The 25,305-nt window shown below is 55.6% G+C and overlaps 10 protein-coding genes across 10 annotated transcripts, besides 8 other annotated features; 4 read left to right on the forward strand and 6 right to left on the reverse strand.

The window, feature by feature from the left end:
- The first annotated feature begins 5 nt into the window (after nt 1-5).
- Nucleotides 6-35: a microsatellite.
- A 103-nt stretch (nt 36-138) lies between these two features.
- Nucleotides 139-3,422, forward strand: ACLA_032810 (uncharacterized protein; the record flags this gene model as incomplete). Its single annotated transcript, XM_001269970.1, has 2 exons — nt 139-401; nt 533-3,422. The coding sequence occupies 2 exons, from the start codon at nt 139-141 to the stop codon at nt 3,420-3,422; spliced, it is 3,153 nt and encodes a 1,050-aa protein (XP_001269971.1).
- Nucleotides 466-502: a microsatellite.
- Nucleotides 820-859: a microsatellite.
- Nucleotides 3,423-3,960: 538 nt separating the features above from the next.
- Nucleotides 3,961-3,985: a microsatellite.
- A 270-nt stretch (nt 3,986-4,255) lies between these two features.
- ACLA_032820 (cytochrome P450) lies at nt 4,256-5,848 on the forward strand (the record flags this gene model as incomplete). The annotated part of the gene is made up of 2 exons (XM_001269971.1): nt 4,256-5,363; nt 5,433-5,848. 2 exons carry the CDS (start codon nt 4,256-4,258, stop codon nt 5,846-5,848), a joined length of 1,524 nt encoding a protein of 507 aa, XP_001269972.1.
- Nucleotides 5,849-5,950: 102 nt separating this feature from the next.
- ACLA_032830 (branched-chain amino acid aminotransferase) lies at nt 5,951-7,140 on the reverse strand (the record flags this gene model as incomplete). Its single annotated transcript, XM_001269972.1, has 2 exons — nt 5,951-7,020; nt 7,071-7,140. The coding sequence occupies 2 exons, from the start codon at nt 7,138-7,140 to the stop codon at nt 5,951-5,953; spliced, it is 1,140 nt and encodes a 379-aa protein (XP_001269973.1).
- Nucleotides 7,141-7,147: 7 nt separating this feature from the next.
- Nucleotides 7,148-7,182: a microsatellite.
- A 63-nt stretch (nt 7,183-7,245) lies between these two features.
- Nucleotides 7,246-7,283: a microsatellite.
- A 209-nt stretch (nt 7,284-7,492) lies between these two features.
- ACLA_032840 (putative formaldehyde dehydrogenase) lies at nt 7,493-8,905 on the reverse strand (the record flags this gene model as incomplete). Its single annotated transcript, XM_001269973.1, has 4 exons — nt 7,493-7,602; nt 7,650-7,719; nt 7,786-8,836; nt 8,886-8,905. The coding sequence occupies 4 exons, from the start codon at nt 8,903-8,905 to the stop codon at nt 7,493-7,495; spliced, it is 1,251 nt and encodes a 416-aa protein (XP_001269974.1).
- Nucleotides 7,757-7,776: a microsatellite.
- A 470-nt stretch (nt 8,906-9,375) lies between the features above and the next one.
- On the reverse strand, nt 9,376-10,740 carry ACLA_032850 (kinesin family protein; the record flags this gene model as incomplete). Its single annotated transcript, XM_001269974.1, has 1 exon — nt 9,376-10,740. One exon carries the CDS (start codon nt 10,738-10,740, stop codon nt 9,376-9,378), a length of 1,365 nt encoding a protein of 454 aa, XP_001269975.1.
- Nucleotides 10,741-10,778: 38 nt separating this feature from the next.
- Nucleotides 10,779-10,806: a microsatellite.
- Nucleotides 10,807-11,801: 995 nt separating this feature from the next.
- Nucleotides 11,802-12,859, reverse strand: ACLA_032860 (aromatic alcohol reductase; the record flags this gene model as incomplete). Its single annotated transcript, XM_001269975.1, has 2 exons — nt 11,802-12,740; nt 12,788-12,859. 2 exons carry the CDS (start codon nt 12,857-12,859, stop codon nt 11,802-11,804), a joined length of 1,011 nt encoding a protein of 336 aa, XP_001269976.1.
- Nucleotides 12,860-13,498: 639 nt separating this feature from the next.
- On the reverse strand, nt 13,499-16,552 carry ACLA_032870 (F-box domain protein; the record flags this gene model as incomplete). Its single annotated transcript, XM_001269976.1, has 8 exons — nt 13,499-13,555; nt 13,606-13,755; nt 13,811-14,395; nt 14,639-15,815; nt 15,862-15,895; nt 15,956-15,977; nt 16,039-16,075; nt 16,140-16,552. 8 exons carry the CDS (start codon nt 16,550-16,552, stop codon nt 13,499-13,501), a joined length of 2,475 nt encoding a protein of 824 aa, XP_001269977.1.
- A 659-nt stretch (nt 16,553-17,211) lies between these two features.
- ACLA_032880 (uncharacterized protein) lies at nt 17,212-18,305 on the reverse strand (the record flags this gene model as incomplete). Its single annotated transcript, XM_001269977.1, has 2 exons — nt 17,212-17,262; nt 17,409-18,305. 2 exons carry the CDS (start codon nt 18,303-18,305, stop codon nt 17,212-17,214), a joined length of 948 nt encoding a protein of 315 aa, XP_001269978.1.
- Nucleotides 18,306-19,670: 1,365 nt separating this feature from the next.
- ACLA_032890 (deoxyribodipyrimidine photo-lyase PHR1) lies at nt 19,671-21,479 on the forward strand (the record flags this gene model as incomplete). Its single annotated transcript, XM_001269978.1, has 2 exons — nt 19,671-20,884; nt 20,933-21,479. 2 exons carry the CDS (start codon nt 19,671-19,673, stop codon nt 21,477-21,479), a joined length of 1,761 nt encoding a protein of 586 aa, XP_001269979.1.
- A 986-nt stretch (nt 21,480-22,465) lies between these two features.
- On the forward strand, nt 22,466-24,999 carry ACLA_032900 (C6 zinc finger domain protein; the record flags this gene model as incomplete). Its single annotated transcript, XM_001269979.1, has 2 exons — nt 22,466-23,682; nt 23,733-24,999. The coding sequence occupies 2 exons, from the start codon at nt 22,466-22,468 to the stop codon at nt 24,997-24,999; spliced, it is 2,484 nt and encodes an 827-aa protein (XP_001269980.1).
- Between the last annotated feature and the right edge of the window lie 306 nt (nt 25,000-25,305).

Here is a 25,305-nt window from a genome sequence, read left to right on the forward strand (position 1 = left end):
TCGCTCACGACACACGACATACGACACACGACACACACATCCTCCTCCTCAAGCCTGTCGAGCATGATAGCCTGATATCGCCCTCCCTCCTTCCCTCCCTCTACTAGACCTCGACCCCCTACAATACTACACCAGGCCATGGTTTTCCTACGCCTCACGGTCAAGGTCTACCCGCGCGAACAGGCCCAGCCCGCTGCCTCGTCATTTTCCTTCCGTTCGTTCCTCGGTGACCGCGACCGCGACCGCGACCGCACCGATGCCTCCAGCCAGAATTCCGCTACCGCCGTGGGTGGGAAGCCGGCTTCCTTCCTGCTGGTCCTGGAGCATCCGGAGGAGGTCACCCTCGGTGGATTGGCGGGGATGATCCGTGAGAAGTGGGAGAAGTTGCGGCCAAATGCGGAGTGAGTATTTCTGTTTTGTGTTCTCCTCCCCTTCCTTCCCCTTCCTCAGAGGGTGATAAGAGTATGAGGATTGAGGATTGAGGATTGAGGATTGAGGATTGATGCTGATGGCGATGGCGACGGGAACACAGACCCCTCGAGATCAAAAAACTGCTCGATGACGAACACGACTCCGACGACCTGGACGCCGAGTTGACCGTTGAAGACGTCTTCGTGGATAAAGGCAAGGCGCGCGCCGCAGGCACCGACCAGCGCGGCGCCGTCCGCGTCATCCAGAAACCCGCCCCCTATGCCCCCGTCCGCTTCCCCTCCGTGACCCAGGACTGGGACGCCGCCGCCGAGGACTTTGAGCGCCAGATCAAGATCAAGAAGGAGGCCGTGCAGGCGTCCATGCGCCGCATCCCCACCATCGCCGAGGAGGAGCAGGAACAGGAGCAGGAGCAGGAGCAGGAGCAGGAGACCCCGGCCCCGAGCGAGACGTCGGGCGCGCCGGCGGGGGACGACCGCGCGCGTCGAAGGGACCTGCCGCTGTCATCCGTCGAGAACGAGGAGATCCCCATGTCGCCGCCGCGCTGGGGCCGCCAGTCGCCCGTCCACGAGGAGGATTCGCAGGATCCGCTGGGCAGTACTGTCGCCGCCACCCCGCCGCCGCCGCCGTCCCACAGGCGCATGGAGAGCCAGGAGCTGGGCGATTCGCCGTCCCCCATGCGGACGCCCACTCCTAAAACGCAGACGCAGATGCCAAAGCAGAAGCAGATCTCGCCGGCGAAGCGTGGCTCGGCCGCGAAGAGTGTGTCGGCCAGTCGGTCCATCTCGCAGTTCGCCGCCGAGCCGGACTTTCCGGTCTCGAATCAGGAACACGCCCGTGGATCGGAATCCCCGCTTAGCCCACGACGCACACGTCCTCCGGAAGAGGAATCCGACGAGGAAGAGGCCGACGCACGCGACAGAGACGGCGACGTGATGATGAATGATAGCGATGAGCCGGTTGCCGAGGAAGAACCCGTGGTGGAAGCTCCCAGCACCAAGGAAGCGCGCGTACCCGCTCCTCCTGCCCCCCAGGTCCAAGTACCAGTTAGTCGCCAACGCAAGAGAAAGAAGAGCCCGGAAGCAGCAGAGCCCAACAAGGAGCCTCGTCTGGACCACGGTGCCAGCTCCGGGTCCGACAAAGAAAATAACCCGGCCCAGAGGCTGTCTGAACCCCCCACCAGCAGCCCGGCGTCCCTGCGCAGACAGGATCGCGCCCCGTCGTTCTCTGGCATCGGCCGACGACCCAGTCTCTCCGAGAAACCGGTGGAGTTATCCAAGCCCGGCCTCGGCCTGGGCATCACGAAGAGCCCGCCGGGCAAACAGCCCGTCATGCTGCCTCTGTCGCAGGAATCTACGGCCTCGATCGCCATGCCGCTGTTCTCCAGCAGCGCCGCCACCATCCGCCGAGGATCACTGGAGAACGCCGCCACGCCGTCCCGCCAGACCCCCGCGCTCGATCGCGTGAAGCAGCTGCACTCGGCGCTGCGCAAGGACTCGCCCGCCGACAGGTCGTCCCAGCGGCGGTCCGTGTCATTTGCTGAGGGCGACGACGTGGTCATCATGGACTCCACCCCGATCCCCAAATCGACTCCTCAAGTCCCGCCTAACAAGGGAGCCAAGGGCACACCCAGTTCTGCAAAGAAGGCGTCCACGACGAGTAAGATGGTGTTCCCGGACAGTGTGCCCAAGGAACGCGTTGAACAGCTGATGCGGGAGGCCAACCAGCGCCTCGAGCAGCAGAACAAGGACCGGGACGCCATGGAGGCGACGATCAAGGCCAAGAAACAGCAGAGCGACAACCCGGCGTACCTGCGCCTGTTGGATGGCTTGCAGGTACTGGTTGAGCGCGTCGCGAAGCTCGAGAAGAGGAACCGGACCAGTGAACGAGAGAGGCTCGACCGCGCCCGGAGGGACTTGCAGGCGAAGCAGAACGAGCTCGCCAAGTTTGAATCGGAGATCGTGGGCGCCGCGGAGACACCGGAGGAGAGGCCTCAGGAGACCCCTACGTCCAAGGTGGCGCCTCAGGAGACACCCAAAGAACCATCGAAGACGACACCGAAAGGGGCGGTGAAGGAGACGCCTAAAGAGACGGCGAAAGAACCGAAGGAAGACACCACCCAGGCAAAGGCCAAGTCGAAAAAGCCCTACGGAGCTGCAAAGACACACGCTCCCAAGCCCGACGCAGCGCCTGCGAAGCCTACCAGCAGCGCAAAGAAGCCGACGCCATCGGCTGACCGCAAGGGCTCGGTATCGAAGTCTGCAGAGCCGGCCGCCACTCCCACCAGCGCCCAACCAACGCCCCCAGCTTCCGCGGCAAAGACTCGCACCCCCGGCGAGGAGCCGAAGAGTACCCCGAACGAACCCCCGCCGAGCTCGTCGGAAGACGCCAAGCTACCTCCTGTCCCCAAGATTCAGCGGGCTGACCTTCCGAAGACGAACGGCACATCGGCCCCAAGCCAGACCGCCAAGAAACCCTCGCCCGCCGAACCTGTGGAAGTAACATCCTCCGAGTCGGAAGAGGAAGAGGAGAGTTCGTCTTCTTCCTTCGAGTCGGAAGACGAGAGCGATGTCGAAGACAAGAACGTCACGCCTGCCCGGAGCAAGGCCGAGCTCCTCCGTCGCGGCAGCGCCACACCCTCCCAAGCCAGCATGAAATCGCCCGCCGCGTCGCAACCATCTGCATCCCAGTCCCAGTCGTGGGGCCAGCCCATCAACGCCGCCCGCAGCCGCGCCACGCTCAAGTCGCTTCTGGTGGACAAGAAGAAGGAGCAGGAAGCCAAGGCGCAGCAGGCGAAGCGGTCGCTCACTGCGCCCAAGCGCCAGCGCGACATCTTCTCGCCGCCTTCGGATGACGACTCGGAGGATGAGAGCGAGAGCGAGAGTTCGAGTTCGAGCTCGAGCTCGGACGATAGCGACAGCAGCGCCGACGACGAGGGGGATATCATGTCTAGCGGGACGGTGGGGAAGCTGCGTCCTGCGCGCAAGAAGTAGGGGATATTGTGGTCCTTTTGTCGTTCGTCGTTCGTCCTTTGTTCAGCCTGTCTCTGCGTTCAAGCGCACTTTGGTGTTGCGGGTTGGGATTTGTCCTTGCCGTACCGATCGCGATGGTCTGTCTTCGCCGGGATGGTGATGTATGTATGTATGTAGTTTGCCCATGAGTGCGTATCCATCGTTTTTTTTTGATTATCCTATGCTTCATTGTCCTCTGTAGCTACTCTGGTCTACTGCTGCGCTGCTTGGGCGATGAGATACGGGCAACTCACTGCCACCAGTCACAGTCAACCAGTATCGGGTCTTCAACACTCTCCAAGCTACACACATTAAGACCCATCCTACGGAGTACAAGATCGGTCCATGTATTCCGTACAGAGTACCCGACACTTAATAGTGGATCCCAATACAGTCCGATCCCAATGGGAAGCAAAATGAATCAATAGCTGGCCGTGGAGTGGCTGAGCAGCATCATCCCATCTCCACTGATGGCTTGATCCACCACGCGCATCGCATCCGCCCCAGATCCCAGATCCATCACAACACAACACAACACAAGACAAGTCATGACAAGTCAGGACCTTGCATCCAGGCAGAAGCATAACCACGGCTCGGGCGCGTCTTGCGCCGAAGCGGCCGGTTGAGGCTTGTGTCTCCGTCTTTCCGGGGAGGGAAAGAGAGAGTCGGAGAGATGGTTGCCCCGTGGATTCGGGGTGAGTGTTAAATAATCCAGGGATGCTTCTTGATGAACTTGTTTAGGTATTTATTAACGGGCGGGTTTTTTCGATTGCAGAGGAAGTGGATTTTGTCATCTATTCAACGACAGAATTACAATGGCCTCGCATCGCTTCAGCCTCCTCCTCGTCGCCGTCCTCCTCGCCGTCTACATCCTCTCCGTCCTCCACCGCAAATGGACCCAGTATCGCTTCGCCCGCGCCCACGGCTGCCAGCCCCCCGTGCGTCTTCCGCTCAAGGACCCGTTCTTCGGCCTCGATCTCATGCTACAGGCCATCCGCAACAGCCGCGAGCACAAATCCCTCGAGCGCACCGTCCGCCGCTTCGACACGTACGGCAACACCATCGCCACCCGGCGCTTCGCCACCCGCATGATCTTCACCCGTGAGCCCCAGAACGTCAAGACCGTCCTCTCCCTGCGCTTCCGCGACTACGGCCTCGGCCGCCGCATTAACACCTTCGGCCCCTTGCTCGGCCATGGCATCTTCACCACCGACGGCGACCACTGGGCCCAGTCGCGCGCCATGATCCGCCCCAACTTCGTCCGTGAGCAGGTCGCCGACCTGCACGTCTTCGAGTCCCTCCTCGTCGACTTCCTCGCCCTCATCCCCGCCGACGCCGCCACCGTCGACCTCCAGGACCTCTTCTTCAGCTACACCATCGACTCCGCCACCGAGTTCCTCTTCGGCCACAGCGTGCAGAGCCTCAAGAAGCGTCGCGCCGGCGGCCGCGACGCCGGCAGCGAGGACGACTTCGCCGCCGCCTTCAACTGCGCCCAGCAGGCCATCGTCAACGGCAACCGCCTCGGCCCGCTACGCTTCCTCTTCCCCGACCGTCGCGCCGAGGCCGCCCGCCGCGTCTGCCACGCGCTCGTCGAGCAGTTCGTCGACAAAGCGCTGGCCGTGCGCGCCACCCCCGACGAGGAGAAAGCCCAGCCCCCCGCAGCCGAGAAGAAACGCTATGTCTTCCTCGACGGCCTGGCGCAGCAGACCGGCGACCGCCGCCGCATCCGCGACGAGCTCATGAACGTGCTTCTCGCCGGCCGCGACACCACCGCCTCGCTGCTGAGTAACCTCTTCTTCATGCTGGCCAAGCATCCGCGCGTCTGGGCCCGCCTGCGCGCCGAGATCGCAACCCTGGACGGCCGCCCGCCCACCTACGAGCAGCTGCGCGCCCTGACCTATGTCAAATACTGCCTCAATGAATGTATGTTTGTTCCTACCCCCTCCCCACTCGCGCTGTTTAGAGACCCCCCCGCGTGCTAAATGCTGCTAGCTCTGCGCATCCACCCCGTCGTCCCCGGAAACGCCCGCTTCGCCAACACCGACACCGTCCTCCCCCTCGGCGGCGGCCCGGACGGCCAGGCCCCCGTCTTCGTCGCCAAGGGCACCGTCGTCGTCTACAGCCCGTTTGCCATGCACCGCCGGGAGGAATTCTACGGCCCGGACGCGGAGGAGTTTCGCCCGGAGCGCTGGGCGGATCTCCGCCCCGGCTGGGAGTACCTGCCCTTCAACGGTGGCCCGCGCATCTGCGTGGGGCAACAGTATGCGCTGACGGAGGCTGGATATGTGACCGTGCGCCTGGCGCAGCGGTTCTCTGTGCTGGAGAGTCGGGATCCCGGCCCGTGGGAGGAGAGCTTGGCCTTGACGCTGTCGTCGAGGAATGGGGTGAAAGTGAGTCTGAGGGAGTAGGTTATGGGGGGGGGGGGGGAAGGGTGTTTTTGTTTTTCTCTTCCTTCTGCTGCATGTATGATAATGAAATGAATTGGGGAAAATCCAGTTGAGTAATGACATCTATGGAACGTTGATGCCGTCATCCCCTTCATCATGGCCACCGGCACCGTCCAGCCAGGCCTGCGGCGGTGCCTTGTCCACCATGGAATTCCAGCCAAACGGATCGTCGATCGTGCCCGCCTGGATGCCCTTGAGCGTCTGCAGCAGCTTCACGCACGCCTCGCCCCCAGTGCCCCCGCCGCACTCAAACTCGAACTTGTCCCCCTTGGACCGCATCGTGATGCTGCGGATGGGCACCAGCGCCGCTGCCGTCCCCGCCGCAATCACCTCCTTGAACTCGCCGATCTCCTCGTACGCGATGCGCCGCCGCTCGACCTTCCAGCCAAACACCCGCCGCCCGATCTCGCACACCGACGCCGCCGTCACCGAGTCAATCACGTTCTTGCTGTCCGGCTGCACCAGCGTCACCGCGCCGGCCCCGTCCTTCCGCACCCCGATGAACGCCGACGTCGAGAACTCGTCGATCTCCGACCGCGTCGCGCTGTCCAGATGCAGCGTGATGCCGAACCCCTCCGCGTGCGCCCGCGCACTGTGCCGCAGCACCGGCGCATAGTTGCCCCCGACCTTGGCCGAGCCCGTCCCCTCCGGCGCCGCCCGGTCGAAGTCCTCCAGGATCAGCGCGTCCACCGCGTGCACCCCGTGGTACACGCCCGTCGGCATCACAAACACCACGAACGTGTACTCGTCCGGCGGGCTGAGCCCCAGCTGCGCCGACGACCCGAACACCAGCGGCCGGATGTACATCGCGGCGCCGGTCTCGTGCGGCGGCACGAACTCCGCGTTGGCGGCGACGGCTAGTCGCACGCTCTCGATGAAGAGATCTTCCGGGACAGGCGGGACCGAGATGAACTCGGCGGAGCGGCGGAGACGCGCGGCGTTGCGGTCCGGGCGGAAGATGGAGATGGCGCCGGAGGGGTGGCGGAAGGCTTTGAGACCCTCGTAGGCTTGCTGGCCGTAATTCAGGCCGGGGGCCATGCCGTGGAGGGGAATGAACGGAGAGGCGACGAATTTCGGGCGCGACCATGTGCCACCGGTGCTGGAGGAGAAAGTGCATTCGACATGGCCGTTCACTACGAGGGTATCATTAGTGGGGGTCGTGGAGGGAAGAGGGGCGAGGTACCGTCGCGGACTTTGAAGCCGACGTTGGACCAGTCGATGGAGTCGACGGGCGGAGGAGGAAAGGATGCCATGTTTGCGTAGTAATGCTAGTAATGCTAGTAATGCTAGTCAATGGGATAGTTAGAAGAGATGGATTTGATGAAGGTTGCAGAAACAAAGAGGAAAGTTTGGGGGATGAAGGGAAGAAGAGAAGAAGAGAAGAAGAGAAGTAGAGAGAGATGAGGCATTATGAGGGGTAACAAGTCGTGATGACAACGACAACAAACTCAGTAGTAAGCTGAATGGCAACAACAACAACAAGCACAGCAGACAAAGTGGTGCAGCTGAGGTCAGAATGAGTCATGCTCTTGTCAAGTTTACCCAATTTTCTATCCTCATGTCTCTTCTACAGACAGAACGGAAGTATACATAGATAGATTCACATCAACCAGACTGCCGGCGGCCAAATTCAGTCACCAAACACACCTTCAGCCCTCCTGGAATCTCATGCCGCGCAAATCGGCGATAGTCCTCGGCGATATTCTCGAAGTCGTCTGTTTCATTAGCTTGGCGCATGCGATGGATTCGTTCAGAGACATACCCTCATGTGTAAACACCCACGAGGGGTCATACTTGCCCTGTGCTACCAGATCCAGCAGAAGCGGGTGATACTGGACGACAAGTCAATACCTTCCATCACACAAGGGGAAAAAAAAAAAAAAAAAAAAGGAACTTACCTTTTGCGAATTGACTTGGCCTCCCCGAAGGGTCAGCCCCTTCTCCATCAACGGTCCAATGGGGAAGTCATTCGTGTTGTAGAAAAAGTCGCCGATCAGGGCCAGATGCCCACCCTTTCGCGTCGCCTTGATCATTGCCGACACCGTATCACCACTGTCATGCTCCAGTCCAATCGCTCGCATGGCTGCATGCTGCGGCTTCTGCGTACTGCGAAAGCCACTCGCCTCGATTGAACAGTCCAGCCCCTTCGGCTCCATCGACAGCAGGTAGTCGCCCACCTCCGGATGCGCCGATACATCCACCGGGATCATCCCGAACCCTTCAGCAATCTGCAGTCGAGTGGCGTCTTTGTCCACGGCATAGACCTTTTTCGCACCCCGAAGCATCGTCAGCCGCTGGACGGACAGTCCAACCGGCCCACAGCCCCAGACGCCCACGATATCCCCGTTGCTAACCCCGGCAAGTTCACAGCCATGCCACGCAGCCGTGGTCACATGCGCCAGCCCCAGTAGCTTCTTTGCCTCGGCATCAGCCGGTACTTTGGCGCAGGTCATGTCTGCATTGGGGACTCGGCAGTACTCCGCCTGCACGCCGGGGTATCCGCCATGCAACCGTGTGTATCCCAAAATACTCGCCATGCGGTGTCCGTACGCCGCCTCCATCTCACGCGAAGGGTTGGTCGCATCGCACAGCGCGTATTCCTGCCGCTGGCAGTAATCGCACTTCCCGCACGCGATGATCGGGAGCACCATGACGCGATCCCCGGGCGAGAGACTATGCACTTCCGGCCCGGTCTCCTCCACGACCCCAATGGCTTCGTGGCCGAGGATGTCGCCTTTGTGGATGGAGTCACTGAGCTCGCCGTTGTAGAGATGTAAATCCGCGCCGCCGATGGTGCAGTGGGTGATGTGGACAATCGCGTCGCCTGGGTCGGTGATGGTCGGTTTGGCGACGGTGCTCAGATGGACGGTACGCGTGCCCATCCACTGCGCGGCTTTCATCTTCTCATTGGGGTGAGGCTTGGGGAGCGTGCTCGGCATGGCCATTGGTCTGGAAATCAGTATTTCTCCGCCGAAGTAGATGGGTGAAGTTTGCTTACCTGGGAGTTGTTGTTGTCATCTTGTCGGCTTAATCGGGAGAAGAAGGCTGTGAATGCGATCGTTCAGAATTGTAGTGTAGTAATCGTTGGGATTGATAGAGAGAATGAAGGATCCCGATGAACAACAGTTGCGCTTGAGTATATCAGTCAGTGGCAAGATGACCAGCGAGATGTCAAACATGCGGAACAGAACTCCGATAGCCACCCTCGCCGTAGCTTGTAGTAGGGACGTGGCGTATCTTGCACTTCTGCTGGTGACTTCGTAAGTATTCATTTTACCTGTACAACTAATGGATCAGGGCTGAAGAATGAAGAGGAGTTCTATTGGTGGTCCACTATATACTTGGTCACTTTGCAGTTATAGCACATTGCACCACCAACGGTTGGCTGATCTTGGTAGACAAATAACGAATAATGACACCCTAGTAGCTCCTCAGACAAGATGATGGTCGAAAGATGGCTAAAACTTCTTTCCCTGTCTCAAGTTCACCTACTTACGACCCGTCGCCTTGTCCCCGGCCACACCGATCAGATTCCCATATTTCAGAGTATCAATGGTCGCGGTGAACTGCTGCGAAGATGGTGATGCAGTCAGAATCATTGCCGAGACACTGTCATCTCCATCACGGGCCAAGAAGTGCTCGCGCAGGACCATGGTCAGGGGCGACGAGCGGAAAGGAATGCGAGTCTGTCCCTGCGCCCTGGCACGGATCACCTCCTTCAGCGACAGTAGATCGGTGTTGATCTGTCGCCCTTCTTGTTGCTCCTGAGGCGACTGTTTTGGCCGAGGGGTGGAAGGCGTGCTCTTGTCATGGTAGTATTCCGACCCAGCCAGATCGACAAATACGAGCTTCCCACCAAGACAGGCATGCGGCGATGATTTCATGATGTCTGAAACATGGTCCTCTGCCTTTTGGACATAAGACTCAAATTCCGCTTTCTTGGCCTCTGCTTCATCGATGACTCGCTGGTTGATCTGATAGTCTGGGTTGGGTGCGTATTTCCCTTCAGGTGTCAGGATGAATGCTTTCGTGTTCTCCTCTAGATAGATATCCGTCGCTCGTTTGGCCACAGGGACGAGCTCGGACTGCCGCTCAACGACAGCATCGCGCGCTTCCAATAGTTCTTCTGTGAGAATCTCAATCTCAAACACCGCATGAGTTCGTGAACTCTGGTCATGTACGGTGGAAGTTCCGGTGGCTCTGCGTTGAATTCCACCCAGCAACTCAGCATGAAACTCGTCAAAGGTTCGGCCTGCCTTCGTGGCAATCGGACGAACTCGGACTTTCCCATCCTCCAACGTCTCGGTCTCACCCCGTATGTGAGTTTTGCCATCAGAGCCCTCTCGAATGTGGCACTTGCACCTGTCATTGAGCAAGTCAAAAGCAACGTTCTTGCGTAGTTCGTACATGCACAATCCAAGCATAAACCCCCCCTTTTCTTCTAGACCATTATTGATCTCGTTCAGATGCTCGTACAGGGCGCGGGCAGCGGATAGACACAGCCCGAACTCATCAGAGTGTTCAAAGTCATATCCAATGATCGTGTGTGACTTGCCGCTCCCTGAGTGTCCATAGGCGAAAAAATTGCATGACCCCCCGTTCAGCACACGCGGGAGGGTGGGCCCCACGACAGCATCAAAGACAGCTTTGTTGGTATCGGATGCGTCGAAAATACGAGTGAATGCAGAATCACTCTTCCAGGGGCGGGCAAGCTTGTGAGACGGGGGTGGAGTGACTGCGAGAGAGGCCTTTTTGTTGGAGGGATGACACTGCTGTGTTCGGTCGATTTCTGGAGCAGCCGATTCGGCTGTTGACAGAGGACGCCAGCGGATAAAGACCTTGATGGATTGCATCTTGCTATGCTTCGTTCAGTTCGATGTAAACACAGGGTTGGACTGCACTGGACTGGACTGGGCTGGCTACCAGAAGGAACTTAAGACCAAGTGAGTCCCCGGAGTGGAGCAACTCGGGTGATCTAGGCACCTACGCCATGTCTCGCTAACTAGTCACTCCTCGTGCCGTTATTGAGGGGTGGTTCATGGTTGATCCGGCGCTCGTATCATCCCGCAGATCGTTCGTGAGTCTATAGATCATAGTTAGAGCAGACCGTTGGTGTCTTGGCTGTTGGCTGATTGGGGGGGGGGGGCAACCGTATCCTCAAACGCGAAAGACCATAGTAATGATTTTCCAGGACTGTAGAAATAACTCACTATGAAGTTACTCAAGAATGTATCACTGTTGGGATGGTGGGAGGTCCTGAAAGAGACTCTCAGAGTACAGAGTAGTCAACAGAGGTAATTGGTAAGGCACCCAATGCTGCCTGAGGCACTCCCAGCTTGCCTGACATTCCTGATTGGGACCAGTACCAATAACCTTATCTGTGAATAGCTTCACACCTTCAACCCAAGCAACACTCACATTTCCTCCAATGCTGCTACCAAATGAACAGGTTGCCATCGGTATATGGAATCTCGTCACTTCGGAGCAGACAGTTCATCGGTCGAGAAGCCTACAGCTCCTTCCTTTGGAGGTTTCTGTAGCGGTCCTCTGAGGTATCTTCTTCCTTGTCCGTTGAACATGGTTGGGGTGTGGGCTCAGACGAGCAGTCAAAGTGGAGGAAGTCACAGGAGAGGTGCAAAAGCAGGCCATAGTGAAAGTGGTTGCCCATCTTGTATGTTGTATGACCCGGGATACCAGGAGGCTCTTGTTATCTACGACATCGTCAAGGGCCTGTGGCCAGTAAATGAAGAGGTCTTCTTCCTGTACAGTCTTATGCTACTTCTTAGCTTCTAAAACCATGCCTCTCTCTGTTCAAAACTGCCAACTGATAATGCAAAAATACATTTCCCATATGGCTGATTTCGATGTACCCTTCTCGGGTTGCAAACACCATCCTATCTCATATCCGGTGGAATCAGAAATAGGAATAACCACTCTCGAGCATCGTCTTCGCATTCTTGGTACACTCATCCAGGTCCTCCCGGAGCAGTCCAAGCGCCTCATTATCAAGGCCATGGACACGCTCATGGTTTCCAGGATCGCTGGGGTAAAAGACGCGCGCATACATTGCCTGTGCGAATCCTCTACGATCACCCTGCTGCATCCTCTCGAGGCCGCGTTTGTACCTCTCAGCCGTGGGCTCATACTCGATCTTCCAGTCCGCGTCGCTCTCCCCGGTGACCCTCTTCCAGCTCTCAAACATATCCTTCTGGCTGACGAGAAAGCTCGCGATGAAAACCGGCTTGTTCGACCACCCACTCACAGTGTGGCTGCGGTCGTTTTCGTCATCCGGTAGCTCCTTGAGGCTCAGAAGCCCTGCCAGAGCCCGTCCGCACTGCTCCCAAGTGCTCACGTTGATTTTCGTCTCCCCGTCGTCATAGAAGGTCATCTTCCGCGCCGCAAAATCGAATCCGAACCACTCCGCCCCGGTGACCATGCTGAACTCATACCAGAATCCGCACACCAACGCCATCCACTTCGACACCCCCGCCGCTTCGATCTCGGCACATGCCCGTCGAATCGGCTCGCCAGTCATCGACTCCAGCGACAGAGTGTTATTGGTGACGTCTACGCCGTAGCTGTTGGGCATGACGTACGGCACGCCGGCCTTGGCCGCCGCCTGGATCAGCTTGGATTGCGTGTCTGGGGGCGCCATGACGTTCATCGTAATGATGAGGAACTGCTGGTTCTGCAGTGCGGAAACGAGCGTCGACTCGTCGTTGTAGTCGACCTGGACGGCATGCACGCCCTCAGGGAGGACGTTGGAACTGTCGGCGCGGGTCAGCGCTGTCACGGTGTGTTTGCCCGTCTGGAGGAGTTCGCGTGCGATGTGTTTGCCGACTGAGCCGCCGGCCTGGCATATGTTAGTGGAGGTCCTTTGAAAGAAAAGGGTGTACCTACGCCGACGATGGCAACACGCTCAATGCGGTTGGTGAAGCCCTCAGGCTGGTCTTTGGCGTATTTGGGTGACATCTTCAGCTTTGTCTTGTTTACCACTTTGGCTTTTGATTCAACTGTCTGCTCGACGACATGCTCTGTCCGTGAATATATACCGTTTCCATCGTCTACTCAACAGTGCGCTCGGCCCCCAATGTTCTTGCGGAGATAGCGAAAGGGGAGATCAGGCTTAATTCCGATAAAAGACTATAGAACTGCCCTCTGCTGGAGACAAAGTTATTGATCCTTCAATTCGGATCTGACGTGAGTTGAACCGGGATTAACGGACTTAGGCTCCGAGAACCGACATTACAGTATAAGGCTAAATGAGGTTGGAGTTAACGGGACATTAAGAAGCCCGAAGAGACTCGGGACGGAGGAATCGGGATGGGCTGTAGTTCAGACTTCAGACGCTCTAAAATTTTAGCGTCGCGCCAGTCTAAAGTATCTAGCCTGATATGAGGAATCAAACAGTCCTCTGCTGCCTTGACAACTGATTATAGGTAAGGATCCTTGCATTGGTGTCTTCGAGTTGGGTGCTTACCGCTCACTCCTCACCACTATACCCATAGAGAATTGAGCCATAGGCAGAAAGACCATTTCTTTGTGAATCAAGCATGAACTATGTCCCGAATACAGAGTAACTAACAATAGCACCTAGAAAGCCTAGCTAACCTAGTCCATTTTCATCTCCTTGGTCAACAGGGCCATCGACGAAAGCTGCATCCATTTCTGTACAGGTGTCAGAGCGTCATTCCAAGTAGAGACTCGCTGCAACTCACCTCAAATCCTGGCTTTTTCTTCTGGTCAGGTTGGTTGACAAATTGCGCAGCCAGTCCAACAATCATGTGTCCGTCCGGCGCAGTCTTGACGTCGGTGATCGGGACGCCTTGCTGGCCGAAAACAACCTCTCGGCCCCAGTTGGTTTGAATCTAATAGGAGGATGGTCAGAAACTGGATCAGATATTTAGAATGAGGCTTACGTACCTTGACAGCTGACCATGATTCTTTCGTGGCAACGCCCACTTCGGTCACATACTCGCCCTTGCGACCATCGATGTCAAAGTGCCGCAGTTTCTTGAAGAACTTGGTGTCTTTGGTCTGCGCTGCGCGCCGGTTCATGCCAAAGTGCCGCGCCGGCTCTGAGTATCGCTGGTGATACTGGGTGGTCATACCCAGCACGCGGGCCACGCGTCCCTTCTTGCCTGTGTCCGGCAGCACCACTTCCTCGTTGTGCACCCAGGCACTGATCCTCTTCACGGCGCGGACTTCGTCTGTGTCGTATGACCAGTGAAGAATCTGCCATGGCATCATCATATCCTCGTCGCTCTGTTCATCCTGCAACGGTAGCACCCGTACGGAGGGATGGCGCCAGATGGGCAGGCAGCATCGGCCGGTGCCTCGGATGTTGATGGCCATGGCCTCGACAGACCAGACAGCTTGCGCGGTGAAGACATTCTCGGCCATGGAGGGTCGCGACTTGCGCGGGATCATCTCATCCTCATCCGGAAACATGTCGTCGTAATAAGGGTCGAGGGCTTCCACAGTACCAACACGCACGATCGTACCATCCTAGCAGTGTGCATTGACATCAGCGGAGGTGAATGACATGAGCAAGGGAAAGAATCATACCGCTGCTTGTTGACCTTGTAGACCGATCAAGGCACACCTTTTCTTTGGTATGAGCAGCTTCACACTGTACGATGGGTTGCCATCTCCCAGGGTAAAACACCGGCCTATCCTTGTGAAAATCTGGTTGTCCATTAGTCACTCAGGAAAGCGGCCGGTATACGACGGTATCACAAAGACACTTACAGTAACTCCCTTCACAGCAGTAGCCTGATCTGCGCTGCTGAATCGGTGCTCGGTGGGAATGTGCAGGAGAAGCCGGTCAATCCAATCTCCCTGCTGAATCAATGCTGCGTCTCGAGTGATCTTTTTCCCAGCCATCTTATCCTCGTTGCAGCTTCCAAAAGGGCTCTTCTCCCCCTCACGGATCACGGCCATGCCAATGAGCTCTCGCTTCGCATTCCGATAGATTACAAAATTTGCGGGTGTATTGTGCATGTCGCCCCAGTGCGGAACCCAGATTGCTGCCACTGTGCGGAGCCCTTTTTGCGGCTGTGGATGCGCAATGGCTGTCATCGGTAGCGCTAAATCTGGCAGGCAATCAGCAGGGATTGTGGGCCTGCATACATGTGCTTCTGTGAGATGCCTCATGTTGTTGAGATAGAAGCGGACGATCGGTGAGCAGCTATTCCAGATCCGAAAGCGGTTCGCGAGCGACAGGACTTCCTGCTGGTTGAGATGATAGCCGGCCGAAGTGTCTAGGAGAAGGCGATGCAAAGCCATGTAATCTAGTGTGTTTGGAAGCTGACCCTGGTCGTAGTGCTCGGCGTATTCCCAGAACCATGGGAAGTCTCGATAGATGGAATCCTTCCAGAATGAATTGTGCATGGTCGCAAGTCTGGCCCACGGAGAGGAGATCATAAAGCTGTTAAGGTCTATTGGATGCAGATGCCGGCATATTGTGGTCGTAAGCTCGCGGGGCAGCCTGGAGAATGGATCACTGCGTACTTGGAGCGCTTGTATCAGAAGCTCTCTGCTTGGTTTGTTGCTTACTTCTTTGTCGTCGGGATGAAACATTTGCAGGATACTGTCAAGCAGATACAAGGATTCCAAGGGATCTGCGGTGCAGTACTTTGATACCGTCAGTGCCTGTTTGGTAACCTGATTGTGGCCATTGCTGGGGCATGCGCTTACTTCAGTGCCTGGGATACACTTCCAGAACTGGTCTTGAGATGCTTCAACCTCTGGGCCATAAGGCAAATCCAGGGCGGCGTGATCGTCACGGCACAGTTCCATCATTACGCCAAACAACATCTCCCGGTTGATGTTGCCACTCCCACAAGCCAAGGTGAGCTTTTGAATCAGGACATCCCAGCAGGACTCGTGAAAAGGGATCACGGATTTGAAATCCGTGTCATCGTAGCTGGGGAGTATAAGCATCTAATCAACCACGGCAGAGGGATTCGAACCATTTGAAGATATGGCGATCTGGTCTGTTCTCGTCTGTAAAATGATTAGCTTCATGATGATCTTGACACAGACTCATACAGGGGAAATCCATACCGTCTCCTTCATGAACCTCTATCTCTCCCTTGGCAGAGTCAGTCAATCACTATCAACCTGGAGGCCATTGTTATTGCACTTACATGATCCAAAACACGTCCTGGCCCAATCATAAAAGCTCTGTAGCGTAATTCAAGTCAGAATCGCGACAGTCAAATGTAACGAATGCATCCCAAAGACTTACTTCCTGTTCCCATCTGGTGTACTCCGATGACAACCCAGGCAGTACACGTCCTGGAGCCAACGCAAGTCCGCGCGTCCGAGCAGTCGCGGGTCATATCCCGCCGTACGATCAATCTCGTCCTCTTCCTCCACCTCATCATCTCTCTCATCTGGCTGTAGATACGGGTCGTCTTCTTCGTAACTATCCTCCAGACGTCTCACATGGATCACTTGGTCCGACTCCTCGTCGTCTCCTTCCTCGCCGGCGCTGAACTCATCGTCGGACAACTCAACTTCCGATCTTCCCTCTCTTCGTATCTTGTTTCTCTTTTCTAGCTGTCTATCTCGGCGTCTCAAGGCCCCGCGCGATTTGGACCCGATCCGAAAGTTCCTAAAGCCGACGCCGCAGATGGCGCAACAAAGATCAGGAGTCATTTTGAATGTTCAGTTCAAGAGAATGAGATTGTTGTTAGGAACTGAAGAAAGAGAGTGGTTGGAGAGGGACATAAATACAGGACGAGGCATGGCTGATGGACAATCCTCGTGAATGTGATCTATCAACGAAGAAGTACGGGGATGCAATGACGATTGGAGTTGAACACTCGTCGATTCACTTCACTTTTCTTTTTCTGTTCTCTGCTTTTATCGTGGGTTCGAAGTCTCACAGCACGCGAATGGAAATATGGGTAGTGTTGATGCAATTGACATGATGAACGTGAAATTGACAACTGCTGTCGAGGGCCTCCCAGTCGATGGGAAAAACCTCCCAACACAAACCATCGCTCTTGACACGCAAGACTCCAGACAATCCGCCTCCATAACAAACCTCTCTGTTTACTACGGGTAATTCGATCTATCTCATACCAACACACTTGTTCCCTGTCACCAAAACTCACTACTGATCGTGGAGTCTTACTGATGCACCTCAATGCACTGATCCCTGCCACGGAGGGGACATCCGGACGCCTTCCATGAGATGCATCAATATTAAATCGATATATCTCGCCTCTATCTCAGCCAATTCGTATGAGATGGGCAAGAATGGCATTGAATGCTTCGCGTTATCGACAGAAGAGGACAAAACCATGGTAACCTTAAAAATATTTTGCAGGTGTACGGTGGCTATCCGACATGTTTTCATTCTTCTAAACTAAATCATCTAACTATTTCATCTGATAATAGGACGTCTGCATCCCACGGAGCCATGATTAAGTTATCAAAGACTGTGTCGTTCGCAAAACCGCATCGATGCATATGTATCTACCTCCTGAAGATGGGGCATTCCACTCACACTCCCCCGATGCCCCAGTTCCCCCGAGTCAACAGCATGCTCGGACGGGTTTGAATGGAACGGGTCTGAGTGGAATTTCTGCAGGTCAGAGGCTACCGGCGCCCCTTCGGAGTTCACTCCCTGGGCGATCTGGATCAGCCGCCCGAGAATCGCATACTCGAGTTTGAACTTGACACTGTACGACACCGGTTTGAACATGACCTGCACCGCGTAGTACCCGGCATACTCCGTTCCGACGACTGCTAGATCTAGGATCATGATCATGACATTGATGGCGAGGAGCTGTAGGAAGATCCGGCGGTGGATGGCCGTCGCCTGCCGTAGCCGGAGGATCTTGACCGTCTCGAAGATGTAGATTCCAGAGATGATAGACTCTTGGATCGCGAAGCCAATGAGCTGGATACGCTCCATAATGTCATATCCCTTGGTGAATCTAGCGGGATGGGGCGAGACAGCGCCGTACAAGAGCACCGTGGTAGGGATGTGGAGTATCACTGCATCGATGATGATCATGGCAAGAATGCCGCGGAGCACCTTGGGTCTCTGTATGACGAGATGCAGCCGTGACCAGAGCACAAGCGAATTACCCGTCACCATGGCGTACCAGCTGGGTATGATCAGACTCACAGCGATATACGGTGACGAGTTGCCGGGGAATAAGAAGAGAAGGAAGAAGCCGAGGACGTGCGGGATAAGATTGATAGAGGCAATGAAGAGGGACCAGAAGTAGCAACCATGATATCGCTTGAAGGTGGTCAAACAGAGGACGATGAGCTCAATTGAGTTGTACCAGACCACCGCACCAAAGGCCGCGATGACGTATTTCTGTGTCTGGTCAATATGGATGTCGCCTAGGATGGAGCCGGAGGGGAAGTCTGTGAGTATATTGGACGACATGTGTGCGATTCTGAGTCCATGATGGGACTTTCTCCGTTTTCTATCTCACTCCATAGAGATGGGATGTCAGGGGAGTGTGTGGTTGTGAGGGAACAGTCTTCCTCCTCGTCACCTTGCCAGCTGTTGCCGTCCACCGTGATAATGAATGCCTTTAATACATATATGAAAAGAGAACCAAGCGGATTGACCGGCAAGCAGGCGCCCGTGGGGTATTTAGACTTCCCCGGTTTTCCCCAGGAGTTGCCAACGGCGATGTCGGATTCGGCGTTACCTGCGAACCATGGACACCATTCTCCCCAAGATTCGGGCATACCTTCGAGTGATCGATGACGAGGTTGGAAACTCTGTCACCGAGTGTCCTGGATCCTCTACGCCTATTGATCGTGGTCATCGCCGCATAAGTGCCTTTGGTGCTTCTGGCGATGTTTCAAATTAGACTTCACAGGATAACCTTGCTGGTGACTCATCTTCCGACTTTTTCCTCGGGCTCAGTACATGGAGATGATCAATGTGAGCGAGATCATCATTGCTTGAGAGCTGTCAACGGCAGCATGCATGAGATCTACCCTTCATTCATGCAGAGGATTTCCTGTACCATGGAGAATTGACTGGTCAATGTTGGGGCATCCACCCCTCTACGGCGTCTCCGAAAACGAGTCAACTTCTCTCAACTGTTTGACTTGGAGCAGCTGTCTCTCCTGTCGATCTAGATGTTTGTTTGAACAGGTGGTTTCTTTTGTTCCAAACAGAGTTGATTCTTAGATTCTTAAGAAAATGATGTTCGATGGAAGAGAACATACCTGGTATATAAGGTATGTAATTATATCTACCATTGAACCTACGATGAAAAGTTCTTTATTCTTCCCCTCATGCGTAGAGATGTATACTATTGAATCAACTGATAAATACTCTCTGGAGTCTATGAAAGAATGGTGGTGTTTTATGCTGTAGTTTTTGGATAGTGACCCAGAATGTTGCTATGGTAGGATCACTGGGATAGTAGACCTCTGCTGGACTTACTACTCTATCGAACCAGGGGTAATTCAGCAACGTATCCTCCTAGCAACATTCCAGCATAACTTAAGTCTTCCTCAATGAATTACTGAATAGTCCATAAACTCTACTCAAACTCCCCGATCACAGGAACTGACGTCAGAGGAGATCGAGAAATCGGGCTCATCGATCAGATCGACCTTCACCAGATCGCTCTTAATGGCCGAATCGCATCAAGCCAGGGGTGGGCGATCCAAGGTGAATTGAATTTCTTCCCAGGCTGACAACCGTATGAGATCCTTCTACAGACTGTGCACACTGCACCCTCGCATATCTGTGCTCTCACCTCGATTCCCCCATCCTCACGTTGTAATGGCTCCCAAACGGAAGACGACGTCCAGCTCAACAGGCGCACGCAGCAATGGCACCGCGCAGGCGAGCAAACGCAGCAAGCCCGATTTATCCCAACCGCATCCCAACGCGCAACAGTCCGAGGATTTTGGCATCGTGTTGCGCGAGTTTTATCCCGCGGAGATGAGCAATGCGCGCTGCGCCGCATACAACGACGGAACCTTGGAACGGCCGATTGAGGCACGGCAAAAGGCGTACGAGGAAACACAGAACCAGCGCAAGGTCATCAAACCTAATAATGCTGTCGTGCACTGGTTCAAGTCCGATCTACGACTCCACGACAATCGCGCCCTGCAAATGGCCTACCAGACCGCCAAGGAACACAACATCCCTCTCATCGGGCTGTATATCCTGTCGCCGCAGGATCTGACAGCGCACCTGTCGAGTCCTGCGCGAGTGGATCTCACCTTGCGCACACTGGATCAGTTGAAGCGCGACTTGAACGAGCTGGATATCCCTTTGTATATGGAGACGCAGGAGACGCGCAAGGACATCCCGCAGCGGATCATAGACTTGTGCCAGGAATGGGGCGTCAATAATATCTTTGCGAATCTGGAGTACGAGGTCGATGAGCTGCGGCGCGAGGCGAAACTGGTCAGGATGTGTGCTCAGAATGGGATCAAGTTTGAGACCGCCCACGATGCTTGTGTCGTGACTCCCGGAGCGGTCGCCAGCCAGCAAGGCAAGCAATATGCCGTGTACAGTCCGTGGTATCGTGCGTGGCTGGTGCACTTGAGGGAGAATCCAGACTGCCTGGAGCTATCCGAGGAACCAGGGTCAAATCCGGGCAATGCGCGGAAGCATTTCGCGAAGTTGTTTGAGAGCGAGGTGCCCGCCGCCCCAGAAAACAAGCGACTGTCGGACGAGCAGAGGAAGTATTTCGGTCAACTATACCCCGCAGGCGAACATGAGGCACTTGATAGGTTGGAGAAGTTTGTAGAAGAGAGGGTGAAGGATTACGCGGATGCCCGGAACATGATGTTCGGCCAGACGACCTCGATCCTCAGCCCTTACTTTGCATCTGGGTCGCTCAGCGCCAGGACGGCTGTTGTGCATGCGCGCAAGGCCAACAAGGGCTCTTTGGATCGTGGTGATCCCGGTCTGGCTTCGTGGATCAGTGAAGTGGCCTGGCGGGACTTCTACAAGCACGTCCTCGTCCACTGGCCGTTTATCTGGTGAGAGTCATACCAACACCTCTGAAGGACCTGGCTAACCCACTCCAGCATGAATAAATGTTTCAAGCCTGAATTCACCAACTTAGAATGGGAGTACGACGAGAACAAGTTCGCTGCCTGGTGCGAAGGGAAAACTGGCTTCCCCATCGTGGACGCGGCGATGCGACAGATGAAGCACGACGCCTGGATGCATAACCGCGCGCGCATGATCGTCGCCTCCTTCCTCTCCAAGGACCTCCTCATTGACTGGCGCCGTGGTGAGCGGTATTTCATGGAACATCTCATCGATGGCGACTTTGCTTCCAACCACGGGGGATGGGGTTTTGGCTCCAGTACGGGCGTCGATCCGCAGCCCTACTTCCGGATCTTCAACCCTCTTCGCCAGAGTGAACGGTTTGATCCGGATGGAGAGTATATCCGAAAATGGCTGCCAGAGCTGCGTGGTATCAAAGGGTCGGCCGTGCATGAGCCCTACGCTCGGGGAGCAGGAGCCACGGCAGAGAAGAACGGATATCCGCGACCGATACTTGAGCATTCCAAGAGTCGAGCCCAAGCATTGGAGCGATTTAAGAGAGCGAGCGAGAATGGTCCTTGATGGTCGCTTATGGACGATCACGCTGACTCGGAGTGTCTGGTATTCAAGGCATTCCCCTTCAGTCTCCCATTGTATTTCATGGGGAGATTTCCCTCCTGTAGGAACGAACACGCCGTGGCAAGAATCAGTGGCCAGTGCGTGCATCCTTGCTACTTTAACCAGTCCGGGGTACTCCGTAGAATGACCTATATAGTATATTCACATGCTGTATTGCCATTCCTGAGGGTGAGACCCTGCAGTCTGGGGAAGGCAAAATCTGGACAGCTCGCAGATTTCTGATCTAATATATATACCAGAAATCATACACGGAAACATAGAATAGGTAGTCATATAGCGTTGATTCAGTCGCGCTGGTTATGCGCGACCAGAGGCAGACGTGGGCAGTTTCTTGACTTTCTTCCTCGCTAACGATCCTCCTTCCTCTCCTCTCTCCCTTTCCAATTCCACTCATTCACTCATTCACTCTTCACTCTTCTCATTTCTCACACTCAAACGCTGGTCGATTTGGTGATAGAAATCCCCACTCTGGATGCGCCAAGAGCACTATTATTTAATCTTTCGAAAGTCAGCCGATGCTTCGATGCGGAGTTGCGCTCCAGTTCGATTTCTTCCCCCGCGATCGGCTCGGTCACCTTTTGTTCTCTCTCGTGGCCGAAGTTGGGCCTATCTCAGCTCCCATCAAGACCATCGGCACACCCCGTTAAACTGTCAATTCAGTACGGCTCCTTCATCTCTCTTCTCCGGATATGTCTCCATCGTCGTTTCTCGGAGTATCTCTGATGACTCTCTGCCGTTGACACAACGCCCCGTCTAACTGGCTTCTCTGCACCCTCCGTGCGCCTCGGTACCACACTACCCCAAACTTCGAGTTCTGCTGCCACTACCTACTTGGCCTACTGCTGACGGGTTTTTCTTCCCTTTCTTCTTTCCAGATTAGAGCTTCGATTCATCCTTGTTTCCATCTCATCTGTCAATGTCGGTCTAAAATGGATTCGACCCAGTTGGGGGATGCACAACCAGACAACATCACAGCGACGGGCGAAGAGTCTGCTACCGCTGCAAAGCGCCGATGGAGACGGAACCGCATAGCCTGCGATTCCTGCCACTCGCGCCGGGTACGATGCGACCGGGCATTTCCGTGCTCTCGTTGTCTTCGGAGTGAGATACACTGTGAATTCACGCGCGAAAGGCGAAAACGAGGACGCATTGCTCGGTCAAAACAGGTGCCACCGGCGACGAATGAAGATACGGTCGAGAAGAGGCCCGCGGCCCCCGCGACAGCAGACCCGGCAGGAACTCCGGTCATAAACCATGCATCGCCGACTATGCCGTTCCCGCACCGTTCTCCAGCGACAAATGTCACGAGCGCATCCGCTCCTAGCATAGATGGGCGACGCTCACAGGCTGAGCTGTCGCTACCACCACGCAGACCAGGGCCCAATGGAAATGTGACGGAGGAGTGGTTGTCTGCAGCGCATGTATCCCCTGAATCCCACGAGGTCTTGAGCGGTGCAGGCTGGGCAGACGGCCCACTGCCACGGGTGCTGGACATCTGGAACGGGGTAGACTTGGTCGGCTACGGTGCTCCTACTGCTCAAGGATCCAAGACGGCGAGTACCACCAAGACATCTAGTGCATCGGCGCCAGATTTGAAATATCCCGTCTTGCAGCCCCTCATGCCGTTCCTCGAGGCGAACCTTCCTAGGAGGCTAGTCTTTGATCTCCTCGAATTGTACTTCACCAGCGCCTTCTCAACACACATGCACCCTGTTTGTCACCACATCCACTGCTATGTTCTCCGTAAGGCCTCCTTTCTGAGCAAAGAGGACCCGCGTCCCAGCAGTCCCGCTCTACTAGCAAGCATGCTCTGGGTCGCCGCGTTGGACGATCGGGCATTTGCCCTGTCGATATCCCCGCCGCAGCGAAAGAAGATCTGCCAGTTTTTGTGCGCTTTAACCATTCGATTACTTCGACCATTAATTCATGTGTCGTTCAAGGAGGAAGGAGGCCCGGCCGCCGGTGACCCTCCATTTCCTGGCGTCGGTCCAGACTGCCCGCCGACAACTGGGCATCATCCGTTTGAATCGAGTGGTGACGATCGTGGCTTGGTCGGTCCTGCCGGCTCATTGGATGATGTGATCACCTATATTCATGTCGCCTCTATCATTTCGTCGAGTGAACAGAAGGCGGCTAGTATGCGATGGTTTGTTCTTGTGTTTCTTCCAGACCTGAGATCCCTGCTAACTGATTCAGGTGGCATGCTGCTTTTACCCTGGCGCGAGAACTGAAATTGAACCAGGAGATCGAAATGATGCCCAACGTGGAGGGTCAACCCGAAGGTTCTAGTCCCGCATTCGATTATTCCTTGCCTGGGTGGAGCGGCGTTGATACTGGTGCTTTCTTTGACTATTCGAATCCGACGCGACCGAGCCTGAACTGCGTCTGCGATCGCAGTCATGACCCACATGTTCCCATCACCGAGGAGCATCGCGAGGAGCGCCGCCGGACATGGTGGCTGTTATATATCATGGATCGTCATCTGGCGCTGTGCTACAACCGGCCTTTGGCCTTGCTCGATGCGGAAAGCGAAGACCTGTTGCTGCCACTAGATGAGGGGCTGTGGCAGGCTGGAAATGTGCATAGTAACAGTCCCAAGCCGGACGGGCCTCAGTGCTCTATTGCTGGCGACAAGACCAAACGCCGAGTCTTTCCCGATTTCACATGCCATGACCACTCTATTTTCGGCTTCTTCTTACCGCTGATGACTATTACTGGTGAGCTGATCGACCTCAACCAGGCACGGAACCACCCCATGCTGGGGTCCCGATTGAATGGAAAGAACGCCTGGGATGCGCATCTCAGGGAGGTGCTGCGACAGCTCGAGATCTACAAGGCCAGCCTCACCACTTTTGCGACAACTGCGATCGTCCCTGACGGCCCCCTTCCCACCACGTACGGTCACTCATCTCCCGACCCCTCTACTGAAACCTCCCTTTCCCAAGCCTTTTCATGGCATACCCAAACCGTCATAGCATATGCATCGTACCTGGTTCATGTGTTACACATCCTACTGGTCGGGAAGTGGGACCCCGTCTCGCTGATCGAAGACAAAGACTTCTGGACATCCTCTCCGGCCTTTGCCTCGACAATCTCGCATGCCTTGGATGCGGCCGACTCGGTCAACCAGATTCTTCGGTATGACCCGGATGTCAGCTTCATGCCCTATTTCTTTGGTATCCAGCTCTTGCAAGGCAGTTTCCTCCTCCTTCTTATTGTAGAGCGGCTCCAGAAAGAGGCCGGTGAAGGCATTCTCAACGCTTGCGAGGTGATGATTCGCGCGACTGAGTCCTGCGTCGTCACACTCAACACCGAATACCAGCGAAATTTCCGCCAAGTCATGCGGAGCGCGGTTGCACAGGCGCGCGGACGTCCTGTCAATCATAGCGAGATCCGCCATCGACGCAAAGCCGTATTGGCTCTGTACCGGTGGACGAGGAACGGCACCGGGTTGGCTCTTTGAATTTAGGTGCATCGGATCCCCCAGTCTTGGCAAGCTCCTTGATTCGGAGTAAGAATTGGTCTGGAACAGGTAATTCGACCATCTTACAAGAGTCGCTAGGCATTTGGGTCTAACTCCAGCGCAGATCTTGCGCTATCTGCGCTCTGCAGAGTGCTCGAGAATGAGCATACCCCGTGTCTCCGGACTCCCCTAGTCGGAGGTTCGGTCGGGGTAGTTATATGTCTGGCAGCTATTGTCTGTTATACTACTTGTCCTGTAAATTTTCGGGGCGTTTTGTGAGTTCAATAAAGGGAGCTTCAATTTTTT

The sequence above is a fragment of the Aspergillus clavatus genome, genomic scaffold (assembly GCF_000002715.2).
Source record: "Aspergillus clavatus NRRL 1 1099423829805 genomic scaffold, whole genome shotgun sequence".
NCBI lineage: Eukaryota > Fungi > Ascomycota > Eurotiomycetes > Eurotiales > Aspergillaceae > Aspergillus > Aspergillus clavatus.